The following is a 16,182-nucleotide window of genomic DNA, read 5'->3' as shown; positions in this document are numbered from 1 at the left end:
CAGGACAGTACATTCACTTACTTGGCCATTGTGGTGTTGATTTGAGTACGTGCCACGTCGATGTATTGATCAATCTGGGTCTGGAAGGAGAAAAGATGAGAGAAGGTAGGCATCAGTCTGGGGGGAAAATCATATTACTTTACATAGCAAAGGATAATTCAAAAAACAGAACCATTTTACAAATGAGTGAAAGCTACAGGCTCCTACTACCACGAGACGTTCAGTCAATGTGGAGCTAAAACTAGAAGGGCATTCTGACACATGACCAAGGCCCTGTCCTAGCTCATAGCCTGTAAAAAGTTGATTTGCTTTTACTTAAAAAGTAACACGTTTTTCCTTGGGCCCGTGCTACACCTTTCCACCAAGCTGTGTTAAAATTGGGCCAGTAGTTTTTCAAACAAACCAGACCAACAGACACAACTGTGGGCTGAAATATGTGCCACCAGAAACTGAATTTGAATTATTTATATTTGAATTGCTTAACTTAAATCACATAATTTGAATTTGTATTGTTCAATTTGAATCATTGCATTGAAAACTGAATCTGAATTGTAATTAGAAATGTGTCACAAGTCAAATTCAGTTTGCAAAAATCAATTTCAATTTTCTACGGCGAACATCTGTGCATCTCATCTCGAACATCTCGATTGCTCTGCCTCAACTACCCGGATGTTTGTAGCAGAAAATTGAATTTGAATTGTGAGAACTGAATGTTCAGTTGCAAACTAATACATTCAATTTCAAATTACAATTCAGATTCAGTTTTTCAATGCAATGATTCAAATTGAACAATACAAATTCAAATTATGTGATTCAAATTCAGTTTTTTAATGCAATTATTCAAGTGAAGCAATTCAAATTCAAATATAAGTAATTCAAATTCAGTTTCTGGTGGCACATATTTCAGCCCACAACTACTAAAGCAACTGGGAGAAACTGCCCAGCAAGAAACAAATTAAACTTGACTTCATGAAGTCTGCATCAAGCACGAGATGAGTTTAAAGCCCTGAACATGTAAAGTTCCTGTTGGGCATGATATGCTCTGACATGATGCTGACGGCCCTGTTAATCAGCCCAGCGCTGGAATGACTTCATTTGTCAGAAGCTGGACAGCAACAAGAGGGAGGCAGAAAGCCTTCAGTGTGTGATGAGGACTAGAGTCATTGAGTGAGCTCACTGCTGATGGGACTGTTGGCTAACAAGTGAAGTCATGGCTGCTGTCAGCAGCTCTCACTCTGTCATCAGATACATTCATCATGAGCGGGGACAGAGGGTCACACTCTCACCTTGTTCTTCTCGTAGATGGGAGGCACAGCGAAGAGGAGGATGTCAGCTGGAGAACACAGAGTTCACGTTAGAAACACAACAACATCACAGCAGTTACACTTCATTTTATCAGACTATATTCATTCTGTTTAGTGTCATTGTAAAGAACTGTGGCTGCCCCTGTTTGGAAATACACCATGCATATGTTGTGTAAATTATGCTTGGGCTGATGGTCCATTAAACTGACAATCAACGATGGTTTGAATCAATCGGCAATACCTATCTAGCTGTCGATGCTTTAATGTTTCTCTAATGTTGAATTTTAACCCTCTGGAGTCTCCAAAAGCTCCAAAGCAGCGTGGAGCCCTACTGTAAATTTACCTCTAAAGTTCTGGCTGTAAACTCCATGAGGCCAGTTTCAGGTTGATGATGATATACCAAGTAAAACTGGAGACAAGCTCAAATATATTTAGTATAAAATGATAGAACTGGATGTAACCCTCTTATATCTTATATCTGCAACCTTTGTTCACATTTGCAACACTTAAAATTCTTTATTGAGCATGATAGTGTGATAGTGAAAGTAAAAATAGATTTAAAATCACATTTTATGTTGGACTAAAGTACTAAAAAAAAAGACACAAAATGACCAGAAAAGACAAAATGACAAAAAAAGACACAAAATGACGAAAAAAAAAAGGAAAAACCAACAAGTCATAGAAACATTTTTTTAAGTGGTGTATACAGGCAGGATGAAAAGGATTCAGAAATGGACAAATAGCCCAAGACTCCATAGAGTTAAGGTGTACATATACCCCTTTATTCGACCAAGGCAGTTCCAGGGCCGGTTTGGAGCTGGTGGTCTTAAAACAAGATAAATTATCTAACACTTTTAAATCTAAAGTTGTTTTTTTATGTTGGTAAGAAACAAATAATTGTCAGTGCACTCTACTGGGGCCAGTTCATCGCTGCTTGCAGCTTTAATTTATCTTGTTTTAGGAGTTAATTTCTTATTTTAAGCGTACAACATGCTTATTTCTAGATTTAATTTAAGAAATCTTGTCAAGTGAAATGATCTGTTCATGCAGCAAGATCATTTCCCTCAGATTTAGTGTAGTTATCTTGTTTTTAGACACCTTTTTTTCAGTGTGGTAGCTTAAAATAAATGGATGTTTATGCACATTTTTCTTCTGGCTGAAGAAATAAAGTTCAGTGTCATCCACTTCTGAAACATTTTGTATGAAAGTGATTCAACTTAGTATTGACACTATGATCATAGTGTTTTCTGTAACAAACAAAATAGCACTTATGAAGCATGTCAGTAAAACATGAATGGTCTGTTAGCTGGTGCACTTAAAAAAGAAGGAGGTGCAGCTGTGGTCAAAGTGTGGGAGCAGAGCAGTGACGGGACCTCTCCTCATCCAGCATCCAGCCTCTGAGCCATCTGCCCACATCGATGGGACCACTGCACTAAATCAGCATGGTTTCCTAATTAAAGCACCCAAGGGTGATTATGGTCACACAGGGAGTACTGTCTGTGCTGTTTAATAACACGCTATGTCTGCATGTATGCTTGAGCCTCATTTGATTTATTGTCATGCTATATGGTGCAATTCATATCCTAGTTATCTCAAGAAATGACAGACCATACAAAAGAAAGTCATTGGAGTAATATCATGGACCAAATTAACTGCTCCCTCTGATCCTCTTTTTTTATAGGTACAAACTACTAAAACTCACTGAATGCAACACTTTCCACAACGCCGGTGTAATGTATGATGTAGTTTTTAGCCTCAATGACAGACTCTGTCTTCTCATCCCAATGTCTTTACCCACTCACGGACACAACACGAGAGGAAAACAACTTATAAAGGGAAAGAAAGGGAAACTGAAATGTCCAAGTCTTAGCGTGACCATTAAAGGCCCACAGACTTGGAATGAGCTTGAGAGGACGATAAAAGAGTCTGCATCTCTGTCTATCTTTAAAAAGAGATGATAACTAAAACTACTGTTGAAATATGTGTAGCTCAGCCTGGTGGCTGTGTTTTGTTCTGCTCTACCTGTGTCTCATGTGTTTTTGTCATTGTGTTTAAAATGTATACTCTTTGTACTTATGTAATTACTTTTGGGCATAGGTATAGGAATCAGGTAGGAATAGGAATGATTATTTTCATCTTTTTTCATAATTTATTGTTATTTGGATGTTCTGGGCCCCCGTTTATAAGCTATTTATAGCTTTTGGGGTTAACCCTTTTTACAAGATCATGTTTTGCTGTATATTATGATTTGAAATGTTCATTTGGATTTTAAAATGATTTGTAAATAAATAAAATGAAATCTGTGACCAGGTAGTATACATGGAGGGTCATGGATTGTTCATTGGAACAAACTGTAGCCCTTCTTTGACCTAGATTTTGTCCTTCCTGATATGTTAAAAGTAGCTTGAAGCTAAAAACAGCAGGTTGGAAACAAGTTTGAAGAAAGTCAACAATGTTGCAATTTAAACTCAATAACTGTGAATTGTGTGGGTGTGGTAGTTTGTATAGACCGGCAGCCATCTGTTGAGCTGGGACAAGGAGCTCTTGTTGAAACAATACCAAAGATAGAAAAGTGCTTGGTTGGTTGACCTGACTTGACCTGTGGTCTCAGTCCAGTAGACTTGATGAATTTCAATGGCTGTGTGTGCCATTTCTATGAGTTTACAGTAAAGAACAGCATAGCCAAGTGTGTAGAAACAGTCTCTTCATAAAGGACTGGAAGGTTGGGTTCATTTAATACTCTGGAGTCCATGAAAGCACCAGTACATTACTTCTTCTTCATTCTACGTCTTCATGATGTCACAATATAAAATCGAAGCAAAATCGAGCCGTCAGCTTCTAAAGGATTGGCTTCAACTAAATCCTAGTTTTTGATTGATGGTCACAGTAAAAAAAAGAGATTTAATATATTTAGTATAAAAAAGTTTTTAAAAAAAATAGATGTTATCCTCATTTTATACAACCATTTTCAACATTTGGAAACTTTAACTCACATGTGGTCAATGCGCTTTATTCTATGACTAAAACTAATTTGCACATGTATTCCACGCACTTTATGTATTTGCACTCAGCAGTTTATGTCTCCATGTGAAGTGATCTTACATATTTGACTTGATTTTAAATTCTTCATTGAGGATGAAAATTATTTTTAAAATATATATATAATTTTTAAAATCAGATTTTTTTTTGTTCATTTTGGGCTCAAAATGTTGATCCAATAAGTCAAAGTGGAAAAATAATTTTCAGCCCGTAAAGGTGAGGTTGTGCTGAAAAAACTGATACCAACACCACGGCATGGCAAAGATTTTTTTAAGTGGCAGAATGAAAAGTATTCAATAACTGACAAAATAGCCGAAGACTCCAAAGGATTAAGGTTGACTTGTTTTTCAGAAATGTTAAGTGTTTAAATGTGAGCATTTCAATGTGTTCTAACAGAAACAGCAATGTTTTGTTGAAATATGATGAATGAGAATGTGGCATGGCTCTTGTTAAGAGTTCTTACCCAGGATGAGGATGGTGATTCCATTGAAGACGGCTCCTACGTAGGTGAACAGCCACATGACCACAGCCAGCTGGGGAGAGAACAGAGCAGATAGCAGGCTGCAGTTAGCTGGAGTACAAATACACACACAGTAACACACCTCCATGGATTCTGTCCATTCTCACTGCATGAATCCCATCTGTAGAGCACAGTTCCTGTCTGTTACTTGTTATTTCTACCTACTTGTACCTTGTGTATTTTTCAATTCCCTTATAGAAAATAATTTATTATGTTGATTTTGAAAAGTGCAATATAGATTATAAAATATGGTAACACTTTAGATTAGAGAACACATATTCAGCATTAATTAATTGCTTATAAGAGTGCAAATTAGTAACATAGTGGCTCTTAATTAGTCATTATTAAGTAGTTATTAATGCCTTATTCTGCATGGCCTTATTATACAACCAAGAGTTTAACCTCAATAATTTCAGAATTATTGTTTATTAGTAGTAAGTAAGGAAATTGTCGTATATCAGTTATGATCTTAATATGCTTTACTTTGTATGGACTTTATAAGTCTCTACATAGCAGTGAACGAAACCATGGAAACGGCAAATATCCACCTTCTCCAGACCTTTGACGTGACTGGTGGCTCCTTTTGGATGATTGGATGAGGATTGGTAGATTGTAGATTACTCTACAAAGTGGCTCACTGGTAGACTAACATTGGTGCAAAGTGAGCCACTTTATAGAGTAATGATTGACATTACAATCTACCAATCCTCATCCAATCATCCAAAAGGAGCCACCAGTCATGTCAAAGGTCTGGAGAAGGTGGCTATTTGTCGTTTCCATGGTTTCGTTCACTGCTATGTAGAGACTTATAAAGTCCATACAAAGTAAAACATATTAAGATCATAATTCATATAAACCAACTTCCTTACTTACTACTATTAAGCAATAATTCTGAGGTTATTGAGGGAAAACTCTTAGTTAATGGCTTACTGGTTGTATATTAAGGCCATGCAGAATAAGGCATGAATAACTACTTAATAATGACTAATTAAGAGCCAATATGTTACTTATTTGCATGGTAATAGGCAACTAATTATTGTTGAATATGTGTTCCCTAATCTAAAGTGTTACCTAGAATATATATGTGTGATGATGGTGTTGAGGGTTTTCCAGGCTGATCACTGGGCTGAAGGAGAAGTGGAGCCTGCTGATCTAACTGTCCTGTCAGCTCAGATACTGTCCACAGTATGATGTGTGGGCTGAGTGTTACTGCTGCTTGGCTGAAAGTTAGATGGAGAGCAGCTCTGCTCTGACTGCTAGAAACACAAAGGTTTCTCTCACACACAACAGAGATCAGTCCTGGGAGAAAGTCCTGTCATATGGTTTACAACTACAAGTGCAAAGCTTCCATTAGTGAAACCAATCCACCCGTCTCCACCCATACAGGTGTTAGAGGCAGTCTGATCAGATCAGGTCTCGTCAGGACTGTGAGGGTGTGGACTGACTGAGCCTGACCGACTGCTCCCTGTTTCTCCTGTTAGTTCTGTTGCACCTTTAGGGAGGGACCACTCTCACCTTTACATTTCATGTTTGTACATAGTTTAGTGACACAGCAAAGCTCCTTCAACTTCCACCTGCTTTTGTCACTCAGAATAAGGCCCTGTCTATACCTACACATACTGTCCTCTACGTTTTGAAGAGGTCCAGAGTTTTCAAAACTCAGAAAACAGAACGTTTGGAAAACAACAGTGTTGATTCTATCAAATAATGTCATGTGCCAGTTGTAAAGATGGTAAATGGTAAATGGAGTGCACTTATAGAGCGCTATTATCCAAAGCGCTTTACACTACACACTACGCTCATTCACCCGTTCACACACACATTCATACTGGTTTTAGAGGCTACCAGGGCCCACTGGTACCACCTGCCACCATTGGGAATTCATTCACTGAGGAGACATTTGTGGTCCAGTATCTTGTTCAAGGATACTTCAACATGTGGGCACCTGAAGATCTGCACTTAAGTCGATTGAGGTGTTTTTTGTATTTTTCGAAAAATAGTTAATGCGCTAAATGGGAGATGGAAACACTTTTTGGGAACATTTAACTCGTGATTGATCAGCTGTTTCTGCTCTGCCGGTCAAGAAGAGCTGACATGAAAGAGTAATTAGAAGTTGTCCTATCGTGGGTGGCCAAAGTTTTCTTATTAGCAACCCCTTTTTTGTTGTTATTTCTCTCTCAATAGCTGAAAAAGTGGGCAGTGATGACCGGGGGTTGAGGGGGTTAACTGAGGGCTGAAGCCTTGGTGAACAGATGGTTCTTGGAGTTTTTTGAAAATATCCAGAGATGGAGCATTGGGGATATGACCCGGGAGAGACTTCCAGAGGGTGGGGCTGCAGTGCTCCATCTCTTTCACTGTTTACTGACGGATCAGCCTAGAGCAACACATTACACTGCCATCTTCTGACCAAGGTACGTTACTGCAGCTTTGTTTATTCGCTCTAAACCAGTTGATGGAAACATCCCTAATGCACATTTTCTTTAATCGACACTGCAAAATTTCACTAACAAATTTGCTTCGACTTTAATGGAAACACAGCTGACATCTGAATTCGCCCACGCCCATTGTTGCTTGTGTAATGAGCATGTGCCAGAAACAGCAACAACAATGGTGGACAACCGTTTGTTAGCAAGGCTAGCTTTTATGACTTTTACGGAGTATTTGTGAACCACTACATGGAGACCAGAGGCGTCTGCTACGACCAATGTTCTTTGACCTTCAGCATCTGTGGTTTGAAGTCCGGAAGAAAAATTGGTTTTGGACCAGGCCCAATCAAATAGCCCTCATCACTACCTACCGGTCTGGACAGCATTTTGAGTCATTTTTGTGTTCGACAGTTTTCTCTCTTTTTTTTTTTTTTTTTAAAGCAGTGGGAAAATTTCAGGGTTTTTAAAAAAATATCTCTATGCATGTAAACAGGGCCTAAGCCAAAACAGCTGTGTATGTGAAAGCATCCTTTAAGGGACAAGACTGAACCTTTATTAAGTCAACCTAACAAGCTACAGTTTGGGGCTTTTGAGAACTTTGTGGAGCTCAAGTTTGAAGTTCTGTGTCCCTCTGTTTCCACTGTATTTTAGAAACTGGGATGAGTTCTACCAGGGGGCTGTCCTCATTTCTATGAGCTGTTTGCTAAGCCAGTGAAGTAAGCACTTGTTGGAAAAACAACAATAGAAAAGATGATTCTCTTTCATGTTTGTGTTAACACAAAATATATGTCCATATGTTAGTGGTGAATCCAGTGGGATGCCAGCACTTTCCGACATTAGTCTTTCAGACATTAGCATTGTTTATTTTTCCATATTGTATCTTCTGTAATCATAATTATAGTAAAGCAGATACAACTCCAGAAGTAAATGTACTCAAATATTGATCAATTTTGAGGGATTTGTACTTTTAATTGGGTATTACAGTGTCACACAAATTTGTACTTGTACTCCACAACATTTCTCCGACAGCTGTACTACTGTTACTGTTTAGACCCGAGATATGAATTTATAATACTGTGTAAATCTTTGACTGAATCCTTTTTCCCCACCGTCCTTCTGTGATGTTTAGACATACTCGACCAAATATGATCGACAATTACATCATTTGCATGTTTATCTGTAACATATGTCAACACTCACTCATTTACCCCCCCCCCCCCCCCCCAAACTAATCAAGATCAAGTAAATCTTTAATGTATTCATCTTTCTAAACTGTCTGGCCATCATCTCCTTTAGCTCCCAGTAAAGTGCTTACATCATTTAGATACAGAGAGGAATTCCAACATTACATTTAGGCTTCATTCATTTTTCTTTACGATAGTCATTTATGATAGTCATTATAACCTTTGCACTTTGACCCATGAGTGAGTATTTGGTTATGACTTCATCGACCATACCCACTTTTATCAAGATCAGCCAAACCACAAAGTGCTGGTGTACCAAACTGAATCATTTGCTCTGTTTGCTTCATCTTGTAATCTTACATGACTTTTCTCATGACTGTTACATTATTTTATTGTTTATTAAAGATGATCTAACGAGGAAGTCCAGCCAGATGATTGGCTGCTCATACAGGCACATATGTAGACCACAGTGACAGACGTGTTTGAGACATGACAGCTGGATAAACGCTGTGACCTGATTGCAAGTTTGGATGTGTAGTTTTTGTGTCTTACATTCTATAAATAATGATCAGCCAACAATATAATTAGAACTACTGAGGTTTATTTTAACAACACACATCAGATTCTGACTGTAATTTGACTGATGACTTGCGATGATACCAATCAAGAGTTTAAAGGCTTCACCCCGTAGAGGGATCTTTACGAGACAGAGTGGGAATAGATTCCCTTTTTTATAGCAGGCAAAATGTTTAAAAGTCAGGATGACGGTGGACAATGACGGAGCTGCTCACCTTCAGGGAGTCCACAAGGTCCTCGACCAGGAAGAGGCGGCTCATCTGCTTCAGGCCTCGGTTGATGTAGGTCAGACTGGCGTCCACGTGCTTGCGGAAAGTCTCCGGGGGGATGCTGACATCCTTCTCTATCAGTGATCTGCAGAGAGGGAGGAGGAGGAGGAGGGAAGGTGAGCACAAAATGAGGCTGAGTGTCCCGGCCCAAAAGTGCTGCAGGAAAACATGGAACCAGCCTGTGGTGCTACAGCTTTAATGAGGAATTGAATAGGAGGTTCTCTTTTCTGTCAAGTTCAGTCTAGGGCTGCACAATTATGACCAAAATGATAATCATGATTAATTTGATCAATATTGTTATCACGATTATTCATCATGTTAGGGAAAATATCTGTATTTTTATTGCACTACTTTTAAACAAACAATAGGAACAGTTTTTAGTGTCCGGTGCTTGTTGTAAACAAACAGAGATCACTAAGTGAACACCTCCTGCAGCAGCAGCACATACACACTGTACTGCTACAGAGCTAACTGTTAGCCTATTAGCAATTTGCAGACTGGACGCTAAGGGGTTAACATGCCCTCCGGCTCTGCAGCTGGTAAAGACTGCTGCAGGAGGACTGTGCCGCTTCGACTCGTTCTCATTAAGAAGAGTAAGAACGAGTCTCCAAAAGTCTCCAATAACACCAGAAAAAGTCGCTGGATTCGTGTCTCCAGTCGCGTTTTTGAAAAATAGTCGCTAAGGGGGTCTGAAAAGCTGCTAAATATAGCAACAAAGTCGCTAAGTAGGCAACACTGCTTTGACGGCTTTTACAAATGGCGTGTGTTGTTGTGGCGTCCAGTACTACGTCACATCCTGCTTAGCGTTCTATCCAATCAGAAACCAGGCTTTTTCCAGGGGAGAAAAACGGCCCCGCCCCCTGGTGGTTGGTGGACTACTGGTGTAGAAAGTGCTTGATTAGATATGCAGGAGAGCTGCATTTTAAAATGGAAATATCGCAGACGATCAGGTTAATTTAATCGTGGCGGCCAAAATCGTGATCACAATTAAAATTCAAATAATTGTGCAGCCCAAGTTCAGTCCGTTTCAGTTGTGGTGCGGTTAAATCCTTGTTTCTGTTCGTGAATGCTCATATCGTACTCTGGTGCGGACCAAAACAACCAGGCCAAGAGCACTTGTGAGAGGGGGTGCAAATGAACCCTAGTGCGGTTTGATTACACTGTGAATGTAATCCGACCCAATTACAGGAAATGAACCAAAACGCAGCAGATTGCCAATGTTTGCTTGACATCTCGGCTGAAGAACACATACAGGAGACGATAAATAAAGTCCACAAGCACAAAATGTTTATAAAATAATTTGTGTTTCAACCAGGGGAGAAAGGAGTTGTGGGCAGAGTCAAGGAAAAACTTTTTTTTCTCCACAGCAATATTTACATGGTGCGTTCAGCCCCATGTTGCTTTGTTTATTTCCGTTTTTTACAGTTTTCACCAACAACTTTCCAACAATTAAGAAATAATATTGGGAGTATACCAGCCCTCTGCCTTCGTACACTCCCCTCTGCAAGTATTTTTGTTTGGTCTGCTTACACTTCTGCACTGTGAAAGCAAACCAACCAAAAGTATTTATTTCACTCTGATTCGGCTAACCAAAGGGACTTAGAAAGAGTCTTTAGACCACATAGCACAAAGGTTTAGGGGGTGGTTGATAAAGATCAATGACTCAAAGATTACTCCAAGTCCATACATATTTTACTTTCAAAACTCACTTTCCAGTCCATAGTCTTCAGGAGTCAGGCATCGCGTTTTAAAGAGAATTTAACATATTTCTTACTTTTCTTGTTTGGAATAGACCTACCATGAGATTTTTAAAAGTATTTACCTCAACTGCAGAGAGAAGGACCTTTTTTGAAACAGGATTATATTTGAGGTTCATGTGGAATAGCCCTGTTGTGTTAGTAAAGCTTATAAGAAAATAAATAATTCATAAAAGCCCGACCAGTTTTCTGATCTGCTCTTGTTTTAATTGACTGTTAATACAGCTGCTAAGTTACCCTCTATCAAACTTAACTCTTCCTGCACTTTAAGACCAGGGCGTTTAGAAATCCTGACGATATGATTATCAACAACGTAAAAAAATAGCAAAGCTATTTAGACGATATATAGTGCAAAGCGAGCGACACCAGAGGTCAGTCTCTACTGGAGGAGCAGACAGCTGAGCTGAGAAAGATGGTGACTTACAGCGCAAAAAAACTATTGAGACTGGAACACTATTGTGATTTTTGTCATTGTATTTAGCATATTCAATTGACTGCCTCCGAAGAAAAACAGAGCTGTATATATATATATAGCGCACATTTTCACACACATGATGGATGAAGGATTCGTATCATCCAACCCTGAGGTTGGTGGAGCAGTGGAAATACTATGACCGTTTGGCCAGTTTCATTTTTTTGTGTCAAATTTGCATGAAATGTCTTAAATAACAAATGAACAGAATAATTAAGCTTGTCTTTGTTCAGAGAGAAGAGAAACTAACATTCAGAAGGTGTACAGGTGAAATTTTCTGTTTAATAAAGAAAACTGCTGTAAGAATATTTCCTTTCTTTACAAAGGAGGTCAGGCTACGTAGGACTCATTGCATTCACAAGGCAATTTAAGAAGTATGGACATTAAGATGGGCATTTTAACTATTCTATTAATAAATGAATCATGGAACAAAAAACCCAGAGGAATTCATAATGAAAGTAACTTGGTTGCAGACCAAACTGACCTAACTCTGGGAGAATATGTATAGCAGTGGGTGAACCAAGAAAAATCTTATCACTTCACATACTCCAGCTGCTTCATTGCAGATTTGAGTGGTTTTCACAACAGTTTTCATTGTGTAGTTTTTCTGAATTATTTGCGATAGGATTCAGTGTTGTGACTTGAAAGAGGAGCCGTGTTCTGCCCTGTATGAAGCCTGGGGTCTGGCTCCACTGTAAAAGTTGCTATAAATAAAAGGCGACAAGTCAGCGGTGACATCATCCCTCCCGGTAGCCTTTATAGTTAAGTTGGTTTAAACGACAGCTCAGTGAAATACGTTACTGTGTATCACAAGCAATGTATGCTGCTTTCATCATTACATCTTTTCATGGGTGAATGTTTGCATGTTTGCATAAACAATTGTAAATCTAGCAACATTTCAAGCATTGCTGTTATCTCAGCTGTTGATCGGCCTGCACACGGCCGTCATTTTGTCACTTTGGTCACTCATATCAACACAACAAGTCTAACCAGTAATTTCTTTCTAATGCAAAAAAAGAAGAACTCTAAATATAGACCAGAGGTCACCCATGAACTCATTCAGGGGCATTTTTACACAGACTGACTAAAAAGTCCTGAGGGAAAGACTAATTCTTTGCCAAATATTTTATCAAATGCGAGTCAATGAAATCTCCCACACTACAAGGAAGAGAAGGTGAAGTGAAGTAACAGTGAATTTCTAGAGGATTAGGTCTTACTTGAAGGGGTGTCCATCGCTGGATTTCTGCACGGCCTGGACGACGGACTTGTAGATGCGGAAGGTGATGGTGACACAGAGCAGAGCCAGCAGCAGGTAGGAGGCCACGCTGATGATGCTGAAGGCTGCCAGCGACAGCAGCATCAGCATGGACAGCCCAAACACCAAGCCAGACTTCTTGGGGTCTCGCCAGTGGATCAGATCCTTAACTGCAGAGAGGGGTTAGAGGACGGGGGTTAGACTGATGCTGGTTTGCTCAAAACTGATCTATAAGAAATAACAAGCTGAAATACCATGTTTCCCCCCATTTCACTTGAATTCACAGATACATTTTTATGTCTTTTATCTCTTTTATCCCTAAAATACAGCATCCAGTAAGTACATTTAACAGTTATTTTGAGAGGTTGAATGCCATTACAATTTATGTGCAAAGGGCTGCTTTAATTGGAAACCACTGGTAGAGAAATACTGTGGCCCAATAAAACCTTAATATCCACCATAAATCTTCTTTGGCACCTGCAGCCCAGAATAACTGAGGAAGTCACTGCTATAGATGCACGCTTCATGTTTGTATGCATGTCCTGTGAGGAGTCGTGCATGCAGAAGTGATAGCCTCTATACAAGGCGGTTATGTAACACTGGAATAGGTTGGCATTCTCAGAGTGCCACGCCTTCCCTCTGCGTGGGGAAAAAGGATGCATTTAAAAAAAACCTTTTGTTAAGTGGGGGAGAGACCACGTGGGCTGAAGCCTCGGGGAGGTTCAGGCTTCACTGCTCAAGCTAGTTAAATGGGAACACACAATATATAGGACCTTCTCACACACATCACAGGGAAGAAGCTTTTTTTTAATAAGACACAAACTCCAATTACAGTCAGGAATTGGTAAAGCATTCATTTCATTTTTTTTATTAAACAAAATCAAACAGGCCTGTTGTGCTAGAGCTGAAATTCCATATTTGGCCCAGTGAACCCTAATCCAGAGGGAATGTTAAGTCCTAGTGATGCTTTCATGTTCCTGACTGTAAGCCAGGATCTTAACACAGGTACAAGTAATACTCACTACTCAATGTGGGTAACATCCTTTTCAATGCTATGTAATCCAATAGAACACCATAACCAACAGTATCAACAAGAACTCTGTTATTGGCTTACAGGGGAAGATTTACACATTTCATTTGTTGCAGGGCTGCAATTTAAGGTGATTTTCATTGTTGATTAATCCGTTGATCATTTTTCTCAATCGATTAGTTGTTTAGTGTGCAAAATGTCAGAAAATGGTGAAAAATGTCAATTTTGTTGTTCTGCAAATATGTAGACTAAGACCATCGTCACTTTGCTCTACAAAGACATTAAACTCCAGTGAAGCTCTTAACTGTGGACAGCTTGAATTTTATGATGCATGTAAATCCGTGCTGCTGACCAAATGCAGTGCTAACAGAAGTAGCTATGGTGTAGAATACGGCGCTTCACAAGAGACAAGATTTAAAGTCAGCTATGAGTTGATTATTGTACGAATAATTGTCTTGAATAAACTGTCAACAGGATGTTAGTTAGTTATTGACTGAGATAGCCTGCAGAGCCATTGTGTTTGTGACTGGCTACACTGCAAAAAAGGTGTGTCTAAAAACAAGATAAAAACAGTAAATCTGAGGGAAATGATCTTGCTGCATGGACGGATAATTTCACTTGACAAGATTTCTTAAATTAAGATTAATTAAATCTAGAAATAAGCATGTTGAACACTTAAAAAAAGAAATTAACTCTTAAAACAAGATCAATTATCTTACACTTCTAAATCTAAAGTTGTTTTTTTTAATCTTTGTCAGAAACAAATAATTTGCAGTTCACTCTGCTCAGGCCAGTTCATCGCTGCTGGCAGCTTTAATTTATAATATAGGTGCGAATACGGAAACATTTTGGATGAAAGAGGTGAGCACTGGGTAGTGAAAAACCAATATCTGTCCACCCTTACTCCAAAGCACGTTTTTGTGTTTTATACTTTTAAGTATTGGCTTGGCTGTCTCCTTTACAAAATAAGAAACAAAGCTCAGAACGCGAAGATCTGAACCCGTTTAAAAAAGTATTTAAAAAAAACAAACAGCAGCAGCACTGCTTGGGGAAACACAGAAACAGAGATTTCTATTGTCCTACATTCTGTCCGTGGAGCGTACAATGGAACTGCGTGACGATCTTATATTTTGGGTAATAATCATTTTCATCCATCAGGTTAGTGGCCTGGCAACATTCAGGGTCATTTATAAAATCTCTCGTACAAACGGCTTTGAAACCTTTAAGCTGCATGCCGATCATACTGGAAAAAAAGTTGATGTCCGTGAAGATGGAATGTTTTCATCTGACAGCAGCAATGAGTGGGGTTTCCTCATCCTGCACTGCAGGGGTGTATGTGTGTGTGTGTGTCCTCCCAGCATGCTTTGCTGCTGGTACCCACAGGGAGGCACCCGCAGCTTGACGGCCCTTGTTCATTATCTCTCTCTCTCTGTCTCTATGTTGAGGCGCAGTGGCCTGCTTTCACTGTGCTGCTCTTAAAGCCACACACACACACACACACACACACACACACACACACACACACACACACACACACACACACACACACACACACACACACACACACACACACACACACACACACACACACACACACACACACACAGTTGGTTTGCTATTCGCTAATAAACACGTATTGAGAAATATAACGGTTTGAAAGATTGGCCGGTGACATACTTGCTTTTAACGATGCATTTGTATTCACGTGAAGGCTGCCTCAAGCATCCTGCGTCAGTTTGGAGCATTGGTTGTGCATGTTGTCAGAAATTTAAACAATGTGCTTACTTGAAGGGCCAACATATCATTTACAATGGCCTCGCTGTCCCTTTTTCTGCCTTTACCTCAGAATAAACAATATTGTAACCTCCCGAGGGTTATTTACATCCTGAACTATATGAGAAGCAACACTGGCAAACTGTACCTGCTTTTACCGAAATGACATGTTCTGCTTTGGTCACATTTCAGATTTTTAAGGTGTCTACAAGGATTCAAATTGACACAATGTACTCCAAGTGTTAAACTATGTGATAACCAAGAATTGTTGTCACCACTGATTCACTGCAGTGAATAAATCCATAGGCAAGAAAACTTGGATAGGCCTATAGCACGTCACCCTTTATCACTTTGACCAAATATTCTGTCAGGAAATGTCCAGTGAGATAAACTTGATGAAAGCGGGGGCTATCTTTTCACTCTCCTTTTAGCTTTGGTTTCCACCACCCCCTAAAAGAAATATCTGTCTCTTTGGCTGCTAAATGCTCTAGTAGCTAGTGGCTAACTTCTTCTGCACAGTGTACAGTGGGGTTTTCAGAAATTTTCACTTAAAACTGGTTGATGAGAGCAAAGCTGT

The 16,182-nt window shown here is 39.3% G+C and overlaps 1 protein-coding gene across 3 annotated transcripts in view; it reads right to left on the bottom strand.

Annotated features, from left to right (window-relative positions):
- The window catches only part of rtn3 (reticulon 3), a 41,876-nt gene that overhangs the window by 5,720 nt on the left and 19,974 nt on the right, over positions 1-16,182 (bottom strand). For all 3 annotated transcript variants that reach the window (XM_059355483.1, XM_059355480.1, XM_059355482.1), the window contains 5 exons: positions 12,765-12,972; positions 9,265-9,403; positions 4,807-4,876; positions 1,287-1,333; positions 22-80 (listed from right to left, as the gene is read on the bottom strand). In XM_059355483.1, the coding sequence (XP_059211466.1) occupies positions 22-80; positions 1,287-1,333; positions 4,807-4,876; positions 9,265-9,403; positions 12,765-12,972 (523 nt within the window). The remainder of the gene's footprint in view (positions 1-21; positions 81-1,286; positions 1,334-4,806; positions 4,877-9,264; positions 9,404-12,764; positions 12,973-16,182) is intronic.

The sequence above is a fragment of the Centropristis striata genome, chromosome 17, assembly GCF_030273125.1.
Source record: "Centropristis striata isolate RG_2023a ecotype Rhode Island chromosome 17, C.striata_1.0, whole genome shotgun sequence".
NCBI classification, from domain to species: Eukaryota; Metazoa; Chordata; class Actinopteri; order Perciformes; family Serranidae; genus Centropristis; species Centropristis striata.
This window is presented reverse-complemented; position numbering and strand designations above follow the sequence as displayed.